This window comes from Serinus canaria, chromosome 15 (assembly GCF_022539315.1).
Source record: "Serinus canaria isolate serCan28SL12 chromosome 15, serCan2020, whole genome shotgun sequence".
In the NCBI taxonomy this organism is placed as follows: Eukaryota; Metazoa; Chordata; class Aves; order Passeriformes; family Fringillidae; genus Serinus; species Serinus canaria.
In genome coordinates, this window is record NC_066329.1 from 7,338,464 (window position 1) to 7,356,652 (window position 18,189).

An 18,189-nucleotide genomic window follows, 5' to 3' on the forward strand; every position below is an offset into this window, starting at 1 on the left:
AACTGCAAAGTAACCTGCCAAAGCAGCAGATACATTTTTCAACCTATCCCTCTCTTTTTCAGATGTTAGTTTGCATGTAAATACTGCACTGTGCAAAGATCAAATTATGTCAGTGATTAACCACAGCACCAGAGTGTGACCTTGCACTGCTTAAACTCAAGCTAGCAAATGCTGGATGTATCCAAAATGAATTATAAGGTAGTTATAACAGCATTAGGAACTGCTTAAAAATGTAAAGGGTCTGTGCTCACTTTTTCTTTCTCACGATGTAACTGCTCCTTGGCCTACTGGTATTTTACAGTGAAGATGGAAAGTAGAAGAACGTGCCACAAGTGTAGCAGCAGCTCCTCATGAGCAGGAGGGAGCCTGATGGCAAAACAGCCCTGGCTGCACGAGCAAAACGTGTCCAATTCCACCTTATTCCTACAGCTCCTTTTCTTGGAAAATCAAGTTCACACCCTGACTACTCAGGGTCTGTAGGGACTCCCTGCCATCCCTTGCAAGAGCAACAACAACTAATGCTGGCAAACTCCATCAAAGGATGGCCATGTTCTGTCCCTCTTGCTCCCCCTGCTTCCATGAACTGCTCCTTCTCCAGGTCTGCAGCCACCACATACAAAACTGCCTCTGAACAAAGCCATTTTAGAGACTTTGCTATTTGTAATGTACCCCTAAAACGAAAATGAATCCCTAATAATGTCAGGGATTTAGTGAGCACGGAGGAAATCCTCTGGCTTCCATTAAAAGCATTAAGTTAAGGGGGAAGGTTGCACAAGGCCTTATTTGCAGTTGCTAATTACTGACTTCCACTGACATCAGTGACATTGCTGAGGGAAAGCACATCCCTCAGACCTGCCTGGTGTGGATGTGGAAATCACCTCCCAAATGCCAACAGGAATGGCCTGGCTACAGTGCTGCTCCTTCAAGCCTTCTTACACAGTAGCAGAGTTCTATGGAAATGCAGTGCAAGATAAGAAATCTCTAAAATCACAGCATGTGAGGAAGCTGAACATGTCACCTTACAAATGGAGTATGTGCTCCATTTTCAAACAAATGCTATACAGATACAATCCATTATTTCTTGTTTGGAGAGATTTAACAGTTTTGGTACATTTAAAAATAGTTAATAAAAATAACATGTCTGGGAGGGGAAATAAAAAGCAGTGCACACCACAGAATTTGCCAAAAAATGGGGGTTATGATGGCAACATTTCCAAATGCCAATCAGTGCTAGTTGTAATGACATGTTACAGCTGCAGTGCACCTTTCAAACACATTATCTTAAAGAAGCTTGCAGGCATTAATCAACCCTTATAAAACCCACTGCAAGATAACTTTATAAATGAGGAAGCTGAGGAACAGAAGGTTTAAGCAACTTGCCCAAGGTCAGACAGTGTTGGAGCTGGGAATAAAAATTCAGCTCCTTCAAATTGCTCTACCCATTTCCAGCAGTCTCTCCCTATTGTTCCCACACTTGTGCAGTCAAATTATCTTTGTTTTTTCTGGGAATAAATACAGTTTATCTTTTGCAATCTCAGACCATTAGATTTATGAAATGATTTGGGACTCATCGGTCTATTAGGAGCTGTAAATATTTCAATCAAAATAATGCACTTCACTGTATGCTTCTCCTCCAGTTTCAGCAGACCTCCCAAGTGAGCCACTACATCCTTTCCAAGGAAGGATCTGCAGTGCCAAGAGAAAATTTCTGCTAAAGTGTTGGCTGCTTTGTGCAGAGGATGCTCACAGTTCTGCGGGGTGATCCTTTCCAACCCTGTGCTGCACTTCTGCTATTCAAATCATGTGCTGCAAAATCACCAGAGACGAGACTCTGAACACAGTTCCTCTCCCAGCAAAAGAACAAAGCCTTCAGAAGAAGAAGTTTGTACCTTCGGTTGAAATGCTCCCTGAAGTGACCCAAAGGGACCTGAATGTGGAAGCATGGGTGGCATTCCAGGCATTGCTGGAGGATAGGTTGGAAAGAACTACAAAAGAAAAAGAGATGCTTATGTCACAGGATGACTTGAACAATAATGGAGGTAGGTGCCAAGCCTGGCACATACAAAAATAGTACTGTGCTGAACAAGTGCCACAGTGAAAATACACGACAAATTTGCTTTCAAAATTTTTAAGAGCAAAGCCAAAACTTGAAAAATGCACTCATCTGATAAATTTTCTAGATAGTGCTGAATGAGTGTGCCTTTAAAAATTGTGGACTATTGCAGGAAGCACAGAGCATAATTTGGGGTTTATGTTCACTTTCCATTAACTTTGCATTTTTCTGCTGTTGCAAACAAATCGATCCTGTTTTGAAATGTGACCTGCTTTAATTTTTAAAGCAGAAGGAACCACAAGATGCTGCACTGCACTCTAACCACAGGCAACATGCACACCACCTTGTAGTTGTGTAGGCTGGGTGAAATTTTGCTTAGGCCTCTCCTGAGCACACACAGCAGATTTACAAGTCCCAGAACGTGTAGTTTTTTTGTGCTTTGGAGCAGTGGGGAGCACCAGGAAGAAACCACCAGTCTGACTTACTCCTGTGACCTGAGCAAAACCTTGTGAAAGAGCCATGCACTCCGGGCTGCTGCACTGGGAGAAGCACCAGCTGCAAAGGTACTGCAGTGACCACTGACTGAGCAATTCCTGCGCATTCCCTGCCATCCCAGGCACAGCCATACAGAGCCGCAGCAGCAAAAATGCAGGAGACAGAGAATTAAAAAAATAACCAACAAAATAAAGAAAAAAAAAAAAGCCCAAAGAAAACTTGGTACCTTAAGAACATAAAAAAATCAAGAGGGGAAAAAAGAGCTTTAGAAATGAATGGATCAAAACACTACTCATCAATTGAAAACAAGCAAAAGAAGAGCAAGCAGAACCATTACAAAGAGACCAAGGAGGAAGGCGAGCACTCACGTTGGAATGTCGAAAGTAAGGGTTGTCTAATTTGGGAGCGTACTTGTCAAACTGGAAAGAAAAGAGAAAAAAAAGGAAACAGGTGAGTTTGGTTTTGGCAGGAGCAGACACATCAGGATTTCAACACAGACAAATAATCATGGCCCGCGTGTAAGCGTTTAACAGAGCAGAACTGACTGGTTATTCCATACTCGCTCAGCAGGGAGATGACTGATTTCCCCAGGATAACAGAGAGGAGCCCCCAGGCCACGCTGGGCACTGCCAAGGCTCACTGCAGAACCCTGTCTCAGGCACTGCAGGACCAGGCTCCTGCTCTGGGAAGAGAGCAGTCCTGATACTGCAGCCCAGTGAAACACAGGGAAGTTCAGCTCCAGGTCCACAACTGGGATCTGCTGAACTAGATCACAGACTAGCAGGTAAGAAACATTTTCCGTTCGACCCCAACATCTACTGTGGGGCAGCCAATTCCAATTCCCAGTTTCCTGGGTTCCTGTAAGCACCAAAATTCTTTGGGAAAGGGCTGAATTACTTTAGATACACAAATCTTGATATATTCTCCCTCCCCTGCAAAAGGGAGAGTTCCCCAGAGAAAAGGTGACTGTAAACTTTTTCCATTCCAGCATGGGGTTTTAACACCTCCATGTCTGTAGTCTGTGGCCTGTTTGTCCTGGACCATCCTGGAAGAAAACTCAAAGCACACACACATTGCATTTCTAAACAGTATGTACATTCTGCTGGGGAGGAGGGAATGGGAAGGAAGGCAGGGAAGGGAGCTGTAGGACCCCAGGAAAAGCTGCTTATTTGGCAAGTCAGCTGCTGTTTCACACTCCTCTATGTGCAGGAGAGTAGATTTGTAATTTCATTAATTACAGTTATTACTGGAGCCATGTCCCCTCCAGTGTAAATACCATAAATTACCAAACACATGCAGCTGTAATTTCAACACTCTTCTCTGGTGTTAGGATTAGCAGACCTGATCTGGTGGAATATAAGATGTGAGTGAAATATAACAAAAGAGCCTTGCAAGTTGGCTGTCATCAATGGGCATGGGTGGGAGGAGAAGGAGCTGTTCACAAGCTTGGGTTTCACAGTTCTTAAATAACACAGGAGACTTGTGAGAAAAGATTCAGGATTGTTTTACACAGACCAAGCAAAGAAGGGAAGGTGTTTACATACACGTACACTGAGCAAACACCTGGGGCTGGATTTTGGGTGGATGATATTGCTTTTAATTGTCTCGCTGCTAAGCAGATTACAACCCCATAATGTCATTGAGCAGTCAGCAGTGGGAAAGAAAAGTGGGAAACATTATGTTCCTTGAGTCCTTGGTAGTTCTTCCCAAAGTCTGCTTTTGCTAGCCTTAAACAGGGTTGTTTCTGCATTTTGGACACAGTGTGAAACTGAGAGGGAAAAAAAAGCTCAATCTTGTGCTTTCAATCTCACAAAGTAATTGCCAGAAATGGGGAGAGAGTGCATTTTAAAGTACTGACAAAATCCATTTGTAGCAGAGCCCTAACAATTTTGTAACAGCTGCAGCAAAGTCCCATTGTGTTACAAGCAAATTCAATGACCAAATGCTTATTACACGGCCAGGAGGATCTTTCCCAGCAGAACCAGCCACACACAAATTAGTGCTTGTTGATGTAATCAAGTAATAAAATGCCTAAATCAATACAGATCAGGTATTGGGAGGAAGAGGGACAGAACTGGTATCAGACGAGATCACTGTGGTGAGAGCTCTGGGTAAGCCAGCAAGGTCTGCCCTGCACCCAGCAGTTGTGGAGAGTGTTAGGGCTGGAAGCCACCCATCCTGGTTGGTGTCATCTTTTCATGTGTCAAGGCAGCTGGCTCTGGGAAAGGGGGAATAGAAATACACAGCAGGACACACAAAAAGGAAAATAAAGGGATTGTGGACTTGTCTCGTGGGTGCTGTATCTGCTCATGGGTAGCAGCACGGGGGGACCAGGAGGCCTGGTGGGGGCTCCGGGTGGAAAGGGGTCCCTCTGGGAGTGCTGGCCTCCAGGTGGGAAGGGCAGGGACAGCACCCCAGCTGAAATGAAGAGGGCTGGGTTTTGTTTGACAAGAGTGGGTTAGGCTTTTTGACCAGAGATGCTCTACTTATCCTCACATTTTGGGCTGGGGTACGCACCATGGGAGGTGCAGAGGGCGGCATGAGCGGCGTCTGGGGCAAGCTGGATGGAAAAGGAGTGAATGTGTGCTGGTGGGTGTGTTGGTGCTGATGCGTGTGTTGGTGCTGGTGAAACTCCGCTCTCAGCAGCGGCACCGGGCCAAGTGAGGCAGCGGCCCGGTCCGAACTCTGAACCAAAAACCGGTTGTTCAGCTCTTGCCTGAGCAGTTCGTGATCTAGAGGAGAGAGAGAGAGAAAAAAAAAAGACACAGAGGCCCGTGGGCCTGTGAGTACCACAAAGACGGAGGAGAAAGAGTCAATATTCACCTGGCATTCCCTGTTTCTGCAGGTCATGCTGTGGTGGTTTTCTACGTGAGGACTCATTGGTGGAGGTAAGAGAGATGCCTGTGACAAAGTACCAATCAGAATCCCCGAATGAGGCTGGCAATACATGATTGGTTGGTTGAATGATATCAACAGGCTGGTATCTAAAGACAAGAGAGAACACCATGAGTCATCACAGCAGAAAACATCATCGGGGCTCGCACTCCGCCCGGCCCGCCCGCCCGCCGCGCCCGCCCGGCTCTCCTCCCCGGCACTGCTGAGCCAGGTGGGGCTGGGAGCACAGCCCAGAGATCCAGCCTCACCTCTGGGAGCACAGCCCAGAGATCCAGCCTCACCTCTGGGAGCACAGCCCAGAGATCCAGCCTCACCTCTGGGAGCACAGCCCAGAGATCCAGCCTCACCTCTGGGAGTCACAGCCCAGAGATCCAGCCTCACCTCTGGGAGCACAGCCCAGAGATCCAGCCTCACCTCTGGGAGCACAGCCCAGAGATCCAGCCTCACCTCTGGGGTCACAGCCCAGAGATCCAGCCTCACCTCTGGGAGCACAGCTCAGAGATCCAGCCTCACCTCCAGGAGCACAGCCCAGAGATCCAGCCTCATCTCTGGGAGCACAGCCCAGGGGTCCAGCCTCACCTCTGGGATCACCCCCCAGGCTCACGGGAGCTGCACCTTCCTGCACCACCAAGGTGCTGAGGAGTGCTCTGGAGGCCAACAGCTCACTTTGAAATGAGCAGTACTGATCTTCATCCTCTGGGTGTGTGACAGTCAGAGGCACACACACATTGAGAATTGAGGTGTGTTAAGCTCTGACATACAGGCACTTCTTCACAGGTAAAGTTTTGATAAGATCTGCAGTGCAATGAGATAACTGTGGGTTTGGGTGGCTGGAAACTGCCTGCTTGGACATCCATCCCTGTGCCATCCATCCCTGTGCCATCCCTCCCTTCTCAGCCCCAGGACAGGCCCACAGTGACCAGAAACATCTATCCTATACATCAAGGTCTTCTCTGCAGTAAGGAGTTTTTTTGAGATCTTAAATAGCAAGCAGTCCTTTCCTCAATTTGTAACAAGCTTTGATTCTTGTTTCTTGTTGCCTCCAGGCCTTCCTCCTCTGAGAAAATACAGAGGAGGAATCACAGGGGAGGGGGGCAAACACTGAAGTGGCTCAAGATCTCATCAAAGTTGCAATGACTGCTGAAACAAAATGTTCCACCATATGATGTGGCCTCTTCTCAGCATCTTCCTCTGGAACAGCAACTTGCATTGAATGTGAATTGGTTCAGGGCAGGGGAAGACACCGGTGCTTTAGAAATGATGTCACTGAAGGCAATAAGGACCAATGTCCACTTCTCCAGAATGTCTGCTGGTGTAACAATTAAATCTCTCTCTGGCTTTGCTTAAGAACTTCAAGCAGGGATTAGCGTCCAACATGTTACATATATTTTTTAAGTGGAGACCAACCTGTGTCCCCAGCTGTGGATGACACACACCCAGTCCTGACTGATCTACTTGCTTCTGAATTTACATGAATCCACTTCTTTCACTGTAACAACCCCTTTAAACTGCAGCTCTGAATATAAAGGGGCAAAAGAACACCTGCACTTTAAGGTTTTATTTCATGTTCTGCAGGGATTTCTTTCACTTAAATTTTTTACAAGTAACATTAGAAATGTCTAAATCAATCACTTTCTGAAGTGACATGGTTAAGATCTTTAAAAACAGGCACTCTGATGGGGAACTTCAAGGTCTCTAGTACCACTTAGAAGCCTACAATTGAAAGTCACATTTGAAAGCAAATTTTGGGTGCCTACGTCATTTGCTTTTCAGTAATAAACGTACTGCTAAGAGCAGGTACTGTGTACTGCTACAATCCATATAATAATTAATACAAAAGCAGAAATTATATATATTTGTGATGCTGAAGCCTAAGGCTCTGGGGCAAAAGAGTCTATAATGGGTTCTCCTTGGATTGAGCAAATAAGAAAAAAAACTATGGGCTGAAAGCACTTAGGTCCAAAACCTAACCTCTTTAGAGAATATGAGCATGATTTCACATGTGTGTGTGTTTACACTTTTAAATCTGGCATGGCTTAAAGAAACTGAATCCTTCTGTTAGCATCAAGATAATCCACTTTTCTGGAGGGAGAGATAAAAGCAAGTTGGCAGTTTTAAGTGCTCTGATATCCAATTTCTTTAAGAGACTGGAAGTCAGACTGATAGATTTGCAGCTGGCTCCAGCCCATAGCCCTCTACCACAACTTTGGCCTCCATCAGGAAAAGAAAAGGCCTGGAGATGTTTGGAGAAGCTGAGTGGCACTTGGAGGAGTGGCTGCTTCACAGTAAGGATGGAATTGCAAAGGAATAGCCAGCTCTGTGAGGGGCTCTGAGCAATGTCTGGATCAGAACCAAGTTCCTGTGCCTGCCAGCGATGTCAGGTCCAGTCACACAGTGACACAACCAGGGGCAGGGTGCTGAGCAGCCCCTGGGACCTGCCACCACTGTCCTGTGTGCACACACGAGCTGGGCAAGGCACAAAAAATCACTCCTGCTCATGGTGCCCTCACCTTCAGGAGAGGAGAGACACAGACCACTGTTTCCTCTGGGTATCCCACATCAGGGCAGCCCTTGAGCAGACAGCAGAAGCCCAGCAAGGGTTGCTCCTAAGTTACTTCTATTAGCTTTAGGTTTCAAAAGGAAGAAATGCCACCAGAAGTGCCTTCTTGTCTCACTCTTCAGGGCTGCTCAGCCATATTGTTTGCTTTTAAGGAAGTTTTATGTGTATGACAACAGAAGCTCCTGGCTCTGCAGCACTCTGTATTGATTTTATGATGTGCCATTTTGCAGGCATTTCATATAGTGCAGACAAGAGGCATTTCACTGTCTGCAGGGTTAGACACCCAGACCTTTCCCTCCACTAACTTAGGCTTCTCCTACTTAAATTGCAGGAGAAATCCTTTTAGTAGGAGCAAGACTGTTACTGTTTCCTGGCAAGCTGCTGAATGTGAATAGGTCACTTGATCTTGCATCTCCTGAAGTTAATGGTGAAAACATACTTGCTTTCAGTGACTGCAATATCATGCTTTTAGAGAGAGCTCTGCTATTTCCTTTAGCTATGCTTTCAAAGTCTCCATCACAGTAGTGCTTCGCCTTAAACAGGGGAAGCAATGAATAGATCTCCCACAGCGCTGCCAACATCTTCCCAGCCATGTGGTTGAAATTCTAGACGGTGCCAGGGCTCGTGACAGCTGCCAGCCTTGGCCTATGTGGTCCTGTCTCTGGCAGGGAACCCACAGCACTATCGTGGTTCTCAGAGCTCACTTTGGACCCGTTCGTACTTTTGTGTTTTTCACTTAGAGAAGCAGTAATAAATAACGAGACATTATTTAGCTCCTGGAAGCAAAAAAGGGGGATGGAAGACCATCAGATTTTTCCACAGCATATCTGTCATTTCCTTATTCCTTTAACTGACTTCATAGGAAACAGAGAGTGTGTTTTTTGCAAAATGCTTGTCCTGTTTAATCCCTGCTGAGTTAGTTGTGGATTCAAATGCCAGATCAAAAGGAGGCCTCAGCAAGTGAAAGCTGCTGGGAAGTCTCCAGCTGCCAGGGTCTCTTCCAGGGACAGCTGTAGGCTAATGGATAAGCTATAAACAGGGCATTTAGGGCAGAAGTGACAATAGAATGGGGGCCAGGCTGAACAAAGGAAACTTTTTAAAAGGATGCAAAGATAGTGAGAGTAGAACAGCAGAGCTTGTCAGCTGAGCTGTCTCTGACAGACTGAAAGGCCACGGAGCCATGGGCACAGAGCAGTTGTGCTGCTGCAGGCAGAGGATCCTGCTCTGCCAGCAGGATGTGCTGCTGGTCGAAGGATCAGGCAGGGGATTCAGTGACATTCAAGTGCTTGGTTAGAACAATTGTAGAAACAGTATTTTCTCAACAGCTCTAACACCAGCAGCTTTCTTTGGAGAGGGGAGAGAGAAGGGGAGGATGGCAAACTGTGCACCACTTCTCTGCTAATCTAAAAAATGTCTGATGATGTGGAATGCCACAATGGACAACTCATGCCCTGAACAGGACTTTTATTTTTTTTTTTTTGAAGCATTTGCTTTGAAGACTTCCTATAGGAAGTGATGTGCCTACAATCTCTCATCTGGTAAAGCAGGTCAAGGTCCCCCACCTGTTTCACGAGCACTGTCTCAGTTCCAGCACACACTGAGGGGTCTGTGCCAAGGGGTTTCACCTGCCCACCAGCCAGCCCACGTCTCAACACCCTGCAGTGCATGCACGGCCGGATAGCCCTGGAGGAGGAGGCACCTACCCGCGGGGTGCCCTGGTATCACGAGGCTGTTGGTGGGTAGCGCTGGTGGAGGTGGCAGCGTGGGAGGGGTGGCGAACATGGCCGGATGGTGCTGGTGCTGGGCCTGCGATCTGAGAGAGAAGTGCGAGGTAGCAAGATTAGAGATGGAGAGGGGCAGAGCTGGGCCGGAGGAATGGTGTGCTGGGATCTGGGGAGACAGGGGCAGGTGCTTCGGGAGGCTGATGCTCGTTGCACTGCTAGCACTGCTGCTCCGGCTGCAGAGAGAGAGATGGGAGGGAGGGGAGACAGACAGACAGACAGACAAAGAGCGTGTTACAATACAGGACTGGAACGGTGCAAGAAATACACTACCAGAAACAACACAACTATGGAACATTGATCTCCCCAGGCTCGTGCTTTTGCTGGTCTTGATGGCAGTGGAGATAGTTAGTGATTCTTAATGAACGTCTCCAACAGGGCAGAACGGGCCCTGGGCTCTCTGGAGGGACATCTCCTCCAGTGCTGCAATCCTCAGAGCTATCTCTAAGTACTGATAAGGGCCACAGAGGCAGCTGGATTGTGCACCTTTATGGAGCCTCTGATGACTTTGCAGTGTCCATGTGGATCCCTGTGACCAGAGGACACAGTGACACCAATTCCTTTTTCTGCTGCTCTGGGTGTGCAGAGCTGCACAGCACGAGTGACTGGGACCCCACTGGATCTGCTGCACATGTGCTGTGCACTTGTAGTCACACAAGCATGCAAATGCACACCATGTTAATAATTTTTCTCATTGTAATTTGTAATTTACATCTTCTTCTATTGTTATTACTCCATTGCAAATGATCTAGATTTCGTGGGCGGAAACACACTATCACTGCAGTTATTAGTTGTGTAATTCCCACAATACTGAATATCTGTTGCAAGCTAAACCTCAGAGAGATCTTGAATAGCTTGAAATATTATTCACCATTTATACCATGGTGGCATTTACAAGGTAAAACCACAACAGAGCTTAAGTATGCAGAATACTGTGAAATACACATTAATGGCAGCTCTCTGTATTCATATTCTGACCTTTGTGCAGTCAAATAATATGCTTTAAATCAGTTTTCTCATCTTGTTTAAACTAGTCTAGCTCTTGCTTGGGAGGCAAGGCATGTTTTCCGTATCAGCAAAAAGACTATACATGTTCCAGTTGACTGACTAAACTCTTTTCTCTAGAAACATTTTATCCATACCATTTTCACCCACCCTCCTGACTGGATGGAGGCAATTTAAACAGCAGAGCTAAGCCTCCTGCAAGATCTGAACATGTCAGATTGAGGCAGATTTTTCAGCCCACACGGGAGCCCTGGTCTCCAGGGACACAGCCTTTTCCAATACAGATCACAGGATATTCTGATCTGGAAGGGACCCACAAGGATCAGAGTCCAAGACAGATATCCCTCTTTTCCTATGGGTGAACCAAAAAACCTGAGAACCATTAGTAATGGAAGTATTTCTGAATATGGAACAAAGGTGTTGCTTAAGCTCAAACCACCTTAAATTTCTGAGTCAAGAACCAGCCAGCTCAGACAAGACCACGCAAAATTTTACTTGAAACTGAAAGGAACACATGCCTTTCTCCAGAAGGTGTGCATTTATCCCTCAAATTCAAATTGCAAATGCACTGCAATATTCAAATGCACTGATCCACCACAGCTGGAAAAGCCAGCCTGGAGTCAGCCCGTGAATCCAACACCCAAAGCTTGGACCATCTCACCCCAGGTGAGCGCTCACCTTGCCTCCCAGCAATTTCTACCTGCTGGAAACAGGCTTTAGCCCTGCAGCAGCCTGAAGATGACGTGAGCATCCCTTCCCCCTTCTAACCTGATGTTGTTGAGTCCGTTGTGGGCCACCTGGTGATGCACTTGGTAGTTGAGAGGCGGAGGGATGTGGCTCGGGGGCTGGCTCCGCAGCTCAGGGATCAGCTGGGGCTGCGACTGCGGCCGGGGCTGCGGCTGGGACTGTGGCCGGGGCTGCGGCTGGGGCGTGAGCCTGGGTGGTGCTGGTGCTGAAATCACTGGCTCCTTCTTCAGCAGGGGGCTCGCTCTGGCACTTGACGTGGGCGCTGAGGAAGTCGAGGTGACGACGGCAGCGACGGGCTGGGGGCTGGGGATGGGCAGGGCGAAGGGCACGTCGGTGCTCAGCTCCCGGCTCCGCTCTAGCCCAGACACCTTTGGGACATTGGCTGCTTTCGCTTCTGGCTTGTCATTCAAGGTGGGACCTTGTGGAGCGACAAGAAAAAGAACAAAGCGCGTGCTGAAAGGTTTGTGTTTCTTTCTGTGCTTGGTAGAACGTGTGCCTGGGAAAAAACAAGTCATGTTTCAGCTCGTGGGAGCGCCGTGGGAGCGCTGCTGCTACAAGATGGATGTGTGTTTGAGGCTGTCCTTCCGCTGTCCTTGACTGGCTGGTCCACAGCACTTCCAGCATGTGTGCAAGAGACTTAGCTGTCGTTAAATGAATGCATGCTACAGAGAACACACAGCTTTGTGACTTCTTCAGGGGCCCGAGGTTATGTACAATTGGAGTGTGAACATGTCTCAAGTTACTGCTACAGTATTTCCTGCGCAATGTAAGTTTCATGTTCATGTGACACAGGCCTCATCATTAAGACATTTCATTTTCTCAATGCTCTTTCAAGTAACCCACAGTGGACTTAGGCTCAACTCCAACTCCAATGCACCAGGACCCAAGCATCAATCCTTAATGATAACCCTACCTGTCTTCTAGGATGGAGACTACCTGGGATCTCTGTGGCCAAGGATGGGACAGCTCTGCAGAGAAACTGTGATGCTGCTGTCCCCTGGCCACACACTTGTGTGGAGGAACAGAACAGAGAATGCTGGAAAAATCCAGTCAGAAGTTCAGTGGGCACCCAAGTGTCGTTCTGCTCACCCTAAACAGCAAACATCTGTATGATCAGCATGCTGAAACTATCAGGAATGCTGCAACCTTGCAAAATGCACCTACAGAGAGAATTCCATGTGGAATTACTCCTTCTGTGGTGCCAAACCCTGCCATTTTTCATAATTAAGCTAAACAAAGCATCCCAAAGAGTTAAAAGGCTGGAAAGGAAAAAGGGAGGAAAGAAGAGATATTTCAGATCAAGCAGTATCCAAAAGGTTGAAGACAACTGAAAAGACCAACATGAAAGCAATTCAACTCCCACTGCAACTCCCTTTTCACCCTCATCTGTGTATCCTCAAGTGCACACATACCCACAATTACAAGAAAAGCTCTTCATGGGCTTCGAGGCTGTTGGTGTGTTTCACACACATCCCACTGTGCACACACAGCACCTCTGCCTTTCAGGAGACACTTTTGTTGCCCACCAAAACGTGCTGGGGGCTGCTGGCATTTCGCTGCCTTGCAGACAGGCAGGAGATGCTACCTACACTCATTAACATGCTCCCACCATCCTCACAAACAAATTCCACCTTTGAAACTCTCCCGTCTCATCAAAGGACCGAGCCAGTTCCTGATGTAGGAGGGTGTGGAAATAACACACAGCACACCCCCTGAGCTAATTCTGGCCGTGCAGCAGCTCTGACCCTGCGAGGACAGAGCCCCCAGTGCCACTTCCACAGCCTGAGTGATGCCACTGTGCTGGCATCAGGTGGGAGGAGGACGGCACTGAATCAGAGCCTGCAGCACACCAGCTCATGCTCTGTACCCACAGTGCCCACGTGGTGATGGCATCTCCTCCCCTGAGATAAAAGGCAGCTTCCCACACTGCTTCTGGCTCTGCCTGCACTCTCACCACTGCACCACTTCCCTCAGCCATCAGTCACTCAGCTCATCACTGTACATGAATAAATTCAGAATGCAAGAAGAGGACGAATGGAAACATATGAACTATATTTATCAGCTGAAAATGTCTTGAGGTCTTGGGGCCTCAAACCCACAAGTAACAGGAACAGAAGCCTTTCCAAACACCAGTGTTTTGGCTGGCAGCAAGTACTATCAACACTGTACTTTCCAGCACCTTATTTATCTTTACAGGTTTGACACAATGTCTGGAGATCCTAAATTAATCTCTACAATAAATACAAGCCTCTCATTTCACTGAATTTCTTTACCAAACATGAATTCATGCATCACAGGTGACCTGGTTGTGTGCTGTAGCTAGACTTGGTTCCAATGCTATTCAGAATTTATTTTTGAAGTAAAATTCTCCATGCTTTTGTGCACCATTATTTTTTATAATATGTTTGTAAGTTTTCCTCAGTTTTTACTGCTAACAGTTGAAAAATTGTCATTGCCTAGTCAAGCCATGGCTCCCCACACTGCATTTTGGAGCAAGTGTGCTCACAGCTGTAGATTCCACTATTTTTCAGGAGCTACCCATTAAAAGCAATTGGGTTTCATTCCTGAGCATAGGTTTCCTCAGAGCCCATTAGCTCTTTGCATCCAACAGGCCTCCTCCTACAGAGTTAAACTTCATATTGTGTAATTATAGGCAATGCAGGCTAATGGTGTATATTCAAAACACACTGGCACCACCAAAGTTAGTTGAGTAAAAAGTCAATTAGATCCAAAACAAATCAATAAAGTCCCACATTAAAACCAGCTGTCTGACCAGTTTTATGTGCAACTATTGATTCCCTGTGGTTTCAGCATTAGTTCTCATTTGCAATTTTCTCAAAGCAAAAGCTCAGTCTCCCTTGCTGACTGAATTGACCAGCCAAGCCTGGTTATGCTAGTTAGTACCAGGGGTACACAACTAATTCCTGCTGCCAACTTCCATCTCTCAGGATGCAGTACCACGATGTTTTTGCATTTCATTCTCGACAGCAATGAAAATATCCACATGCCAGTTTCCCCCTCGCCAGAAAAGCTACAGGCACGAGTGGGAGTATCTTCTCTCCTTTTGCAGCCACGTTGCACAAAAGCAGAAGCACTGAGAAGGGAAAGAAGTGATGTGAATACAAGGGCAAGAGGGGAAAAACATCTGAGAGAGCAGTCCCCAAGCCTTCTCAGCCATACACAGGAAGGGGAGAATCCTGGTGTTTGGTGACTTGGTCATTTTTCCTCCTGATGGCTGAAATGCACACATGGAAGTCTCTGAGCTATCTTTCCTGAAATCCCTCAGAAAGTTAATGATTTAATGAGGGATGTTGTCCATTCTGATCAGGATCTTGCACTTTGTAGTTTCTCTGCAGGATACTTGAATATCCCCCCCTAAGAGAACGACACTCCTGCATGCCCAAGCTCTGACCAGGCTGACTGCTGCTCACAGATGGAAACATCCCAAGGAAAGCAACCAAATACTCCCTTTTGTGCAAGCTGGATCAGGTTGCATTGAGATCCTTTCAGAAATTTCTGTTCTTGGCCTGCTAATCCAGCCCTCCTGAGCAGATGGACCCAGGGAGCTGAGCACAACTGCCCCAACAAAAACACAGACCCACCCGACCACACCACAACGTTCTAGAGGCAAAAATGTGTTTATTTTTACCAAGTCCTAGAGTAATTTTCATGCTTAATGATAACAGGCTGAGCCAATTTGCCTAAGACTTGACAGTCAGCTCCAATAATTCAACCTTAATTAAACCTGAACGCATGTCAGTTCAGCTTGTCCCTTCACAGGAAATCTGACATTTGTAATGATTCATGTTCCAGCCATGCTATGGGAAGGCTGGATCACATCTGCCACTCTCCACGGTGCACAGCACTACCCCTTCTGAGCATGCCAACTTTTGTTTGTTTTCTAACCAAACACCTTGGACTTCTTCCATTGAGAGGTTCTTTTAAATGAACAGACAGTGAAACATGTCTTGATCTCACAGGGATGAATGATGAGTGTGAGAGACAGGGAAGAAAAGGCTGGAACTGCTCTAACAACAAAAAATCCCCAACAACCTGGGATTAGTAATTCTTGCCTCCCTGATCGACTAATTTGTTCATTTGGAGTGTTGCAAAAGGTTAACCTCCCCTCGTCTTGGGCTACATCCAATTCCAACTTCAACCGGTAAAGAAGAAAATGTAACAATTTTTAAAAGCACAGAGAGCTTCAGCTCCTGCTGTGTAAATCTGCAGAAACCGGAGGTGAAGTTTCAGGGAAAACCCCGAAGTCACCAACAGCTTAAATTACTGTATAAAGTGTGCTTCAGGAGGAGTCACCCAGAGCTGAGGGACCATCAGCCAAAACCCCATCCGAAAGCTCCCTGAATTCTGGATCTGAGGCTGGAATAGCCATGCATGCTGGAATAACCATCTGAGGCTGGAGTAACTCTGCCCATCCCCAAGGCTGCAGAGGGTGACATGCCTGCCAGTGTGTAACTACACGGCACTGCAGCCTAGGCACAATACAGAAAGTCCCAGACACAAATTAAACCTTTCTGCTACAGGAATTTGCTTTCAAGCTGATTAAGAGTAGCTCAAGTGCAAGGGATTAAACATGTAAAGGCTGCTTTGAGAACTCCAATAAGCAGTTACTGTGTTATACAAACAGTACTTAGGGCAACAGCAGTTCCAGCCCTGCCTCTTGCTCTTTGCAAGCTGCTGGTTGCTGCTGAAAGGGGACTGTCAACACACGTACAATGTGATTGGAAATAATCTAATCTTGCTTGCACGCCTTTCCTTTGTCTCTTGAAAAAAAGAAAAGTGGAGTCATTCAGACGTCTTTCTGCAGCCTCCCTCTGCAGGCTCCCTTGTTGCATTCAAACAGCAAGGGTGATGGGGTGATGTGAGAAAGAAATTCCTCTCCTACATCCATCAATGACATCTTTACCAATGGCAATTTCCCAAGAAACACAACAACCACCATCTGTAGCCCATCTATCCGCCCTGTACATATCCTTGAAAACAGACACAGGCCAGACTGGCTAGGGTGAACCCTGCTCCATATTCCAGCAAGAAAAGCTAGAAAAGCAGCACCACAGGAATTACACATGGCAAGCAGCTGAGAATTTCAGAGTGAGCTGATGAGTCCCAGAGAAGAGTTTTGAAACACCAGCAAGGAGAAAGAGTAAAGAAGAGCAGCATTTTCCAGCAGGAGGTCAAAACAAATAAATAACTAAATAAATGTCAGTAAACTTTTTGTGGTTTTTGGGTTTTTTTTAAAAAAAATATTTTAAATTGAACTTTTAGGCTGCTGCATAATGTATTGTGCATATGGAACATATAGTAAGCAGAAGAGAGAATAAAGCATTTTGCTTTGACAACGATAACACTGATGCTGGTAGAGTGCTTACAAGTGAAAATCAATATTTAAGTGCTAATTCTTTATCCCTAGATGGCTTTTGCTTTTATATAAATGGCTTTTTCATTGCATTTTAGGAGAGTAGCGCTACTTAAGGCTTTAAACGATTAGGCTGTTTGCAAAGGTAAGGCAAGCAGAACTACAGCACAGAAGCTCCCCAACAAAGGAGCTCCTCCACCTATTCTAATGCAAATCAGCTCAAGATAAGACATAAAGACACGGGACTTGCACATAAAACTACTGTCTGGAAGGGTCCATGGTGTGCAACACGATGATTTTTAACATTACTGAGAAGCAAAGGCCAAGTTTCCATCACAACAGCAGTACTACACATTAGGCTGTGTCAAAACAATGTTCTCCTGTGCCCTGGGCTCCTCTGAACATCATGGGCTCCTGGTGGATTTTCCACAAAAAATTACAGTGTTTTCTCACAGAGAGAAGCAAACTGAGTGTGAGCACAAGCCCCTGTGCCTGGCTCTGAACCCGTGTGTTGAAGAGCTGGCCTTTGCTCCCAGTGTGGCTCCCACAGCATTCCCAAGACCAAGTGGGGAGCTCTTCCAGCCGGCCTGGGCTCGTCCCCCATCACTCAGTTCATTTGTCCAGAGCTGTCTGTCAAGGCACATCGCCCGCTGCAATCTGAAACACCCTCCCAACAGCTGCCACTATCAATTACTCTCCCAGGCAGCCCTGACTATCAGGAAGAGAACTGGAGCGAGCACTTGCCAGTTTTAATAAACTGTGTTGCCCAAGTCATTTAACCTGCTAGATTGCTGTATGCTGGGGCTGTAACAAGCCTTCAGCTTTTCAACCTAGAAGAAAGCAACAGTGGCAAAAAGCTGTCAGTTTGGTCCTCAGAATTAACTTCCAAGGGTATCTTCCCCCACCCTCCCTCCCGAAGCACCCAAGTTTAAAAAGTGAAATATCTTCGAGTCATTTTCATCATGTCACGACACAGAAAGCAGCTCTCATTTTTATCACAGAGCCAGCAGCTCCCAGGAACGAAGGGCTGATGTGCTCCTCGATTTCCACATTAGGGGCACAGCTGGGCAGAGAGTTCCTCTCTCCTGCACCCACATGGACACGTCCAGTGGGCACTCCCCAGAGCCAGCTCTTGGTCACCAGCCCCCAATGCTGATGAAACCCAAGGGCTTCAGGGTACCCCGACCACCTCAAGGGATTTGCAGTCTCCCACTCTCTGTATAATTAAAGTTTCTCCCACAACCAAAACTTCAAGCATGGCAAATTTACATTTACTTTG

The 18,189-nt window shown here is 46.7% G+C and overlaps 1 protein-coding gene across 21 annotated transcripts in view; it reads right to left on the reverse strand.

Moving 5' to 3' along the window:
* FBRSL1 (fibrosin like 1) overlaps positions 1–18,189 on the reverse strand; it is a 505,293-nt gene that overhangs the window by 16,249 nt on the left and 470,855 nt on the right. For 11 of the 21 annotated variants that reach the window (XM_050980712.1, XM_050980709.1, XM_050980710.1 and 8 more), the window contains 5 exons: positions 11,558–11,954; positions 9,707–9,960; positions 5,045–5,280; positions 2,917–2,967; positions 1,890–1,985 (listed from right to left, as the gene is read on the reverse strand). In XM_050980712.1, coding sequence (XP_050836669.1) covers positions 1,890–1,985; positions 2,917–2,967; positions 5,045–5,280; positions 9,707–9,960; positions 11,558–11,954 — 1,034 coding nt within the window. Of the gene's footprint in view, positions 1–1,889; positions 1,986–2,916; positions 2,968–5,044; positions 5,533–9,706; positions 9,961–11,557; positions 11,955–18,189 lie in introns of all 21 variants that reach the window. The other 10 variants (XM_050980714.1, XM_050980697.1, XM_050980715.1 and 7 more) reach the window with 6 other exon arrangements.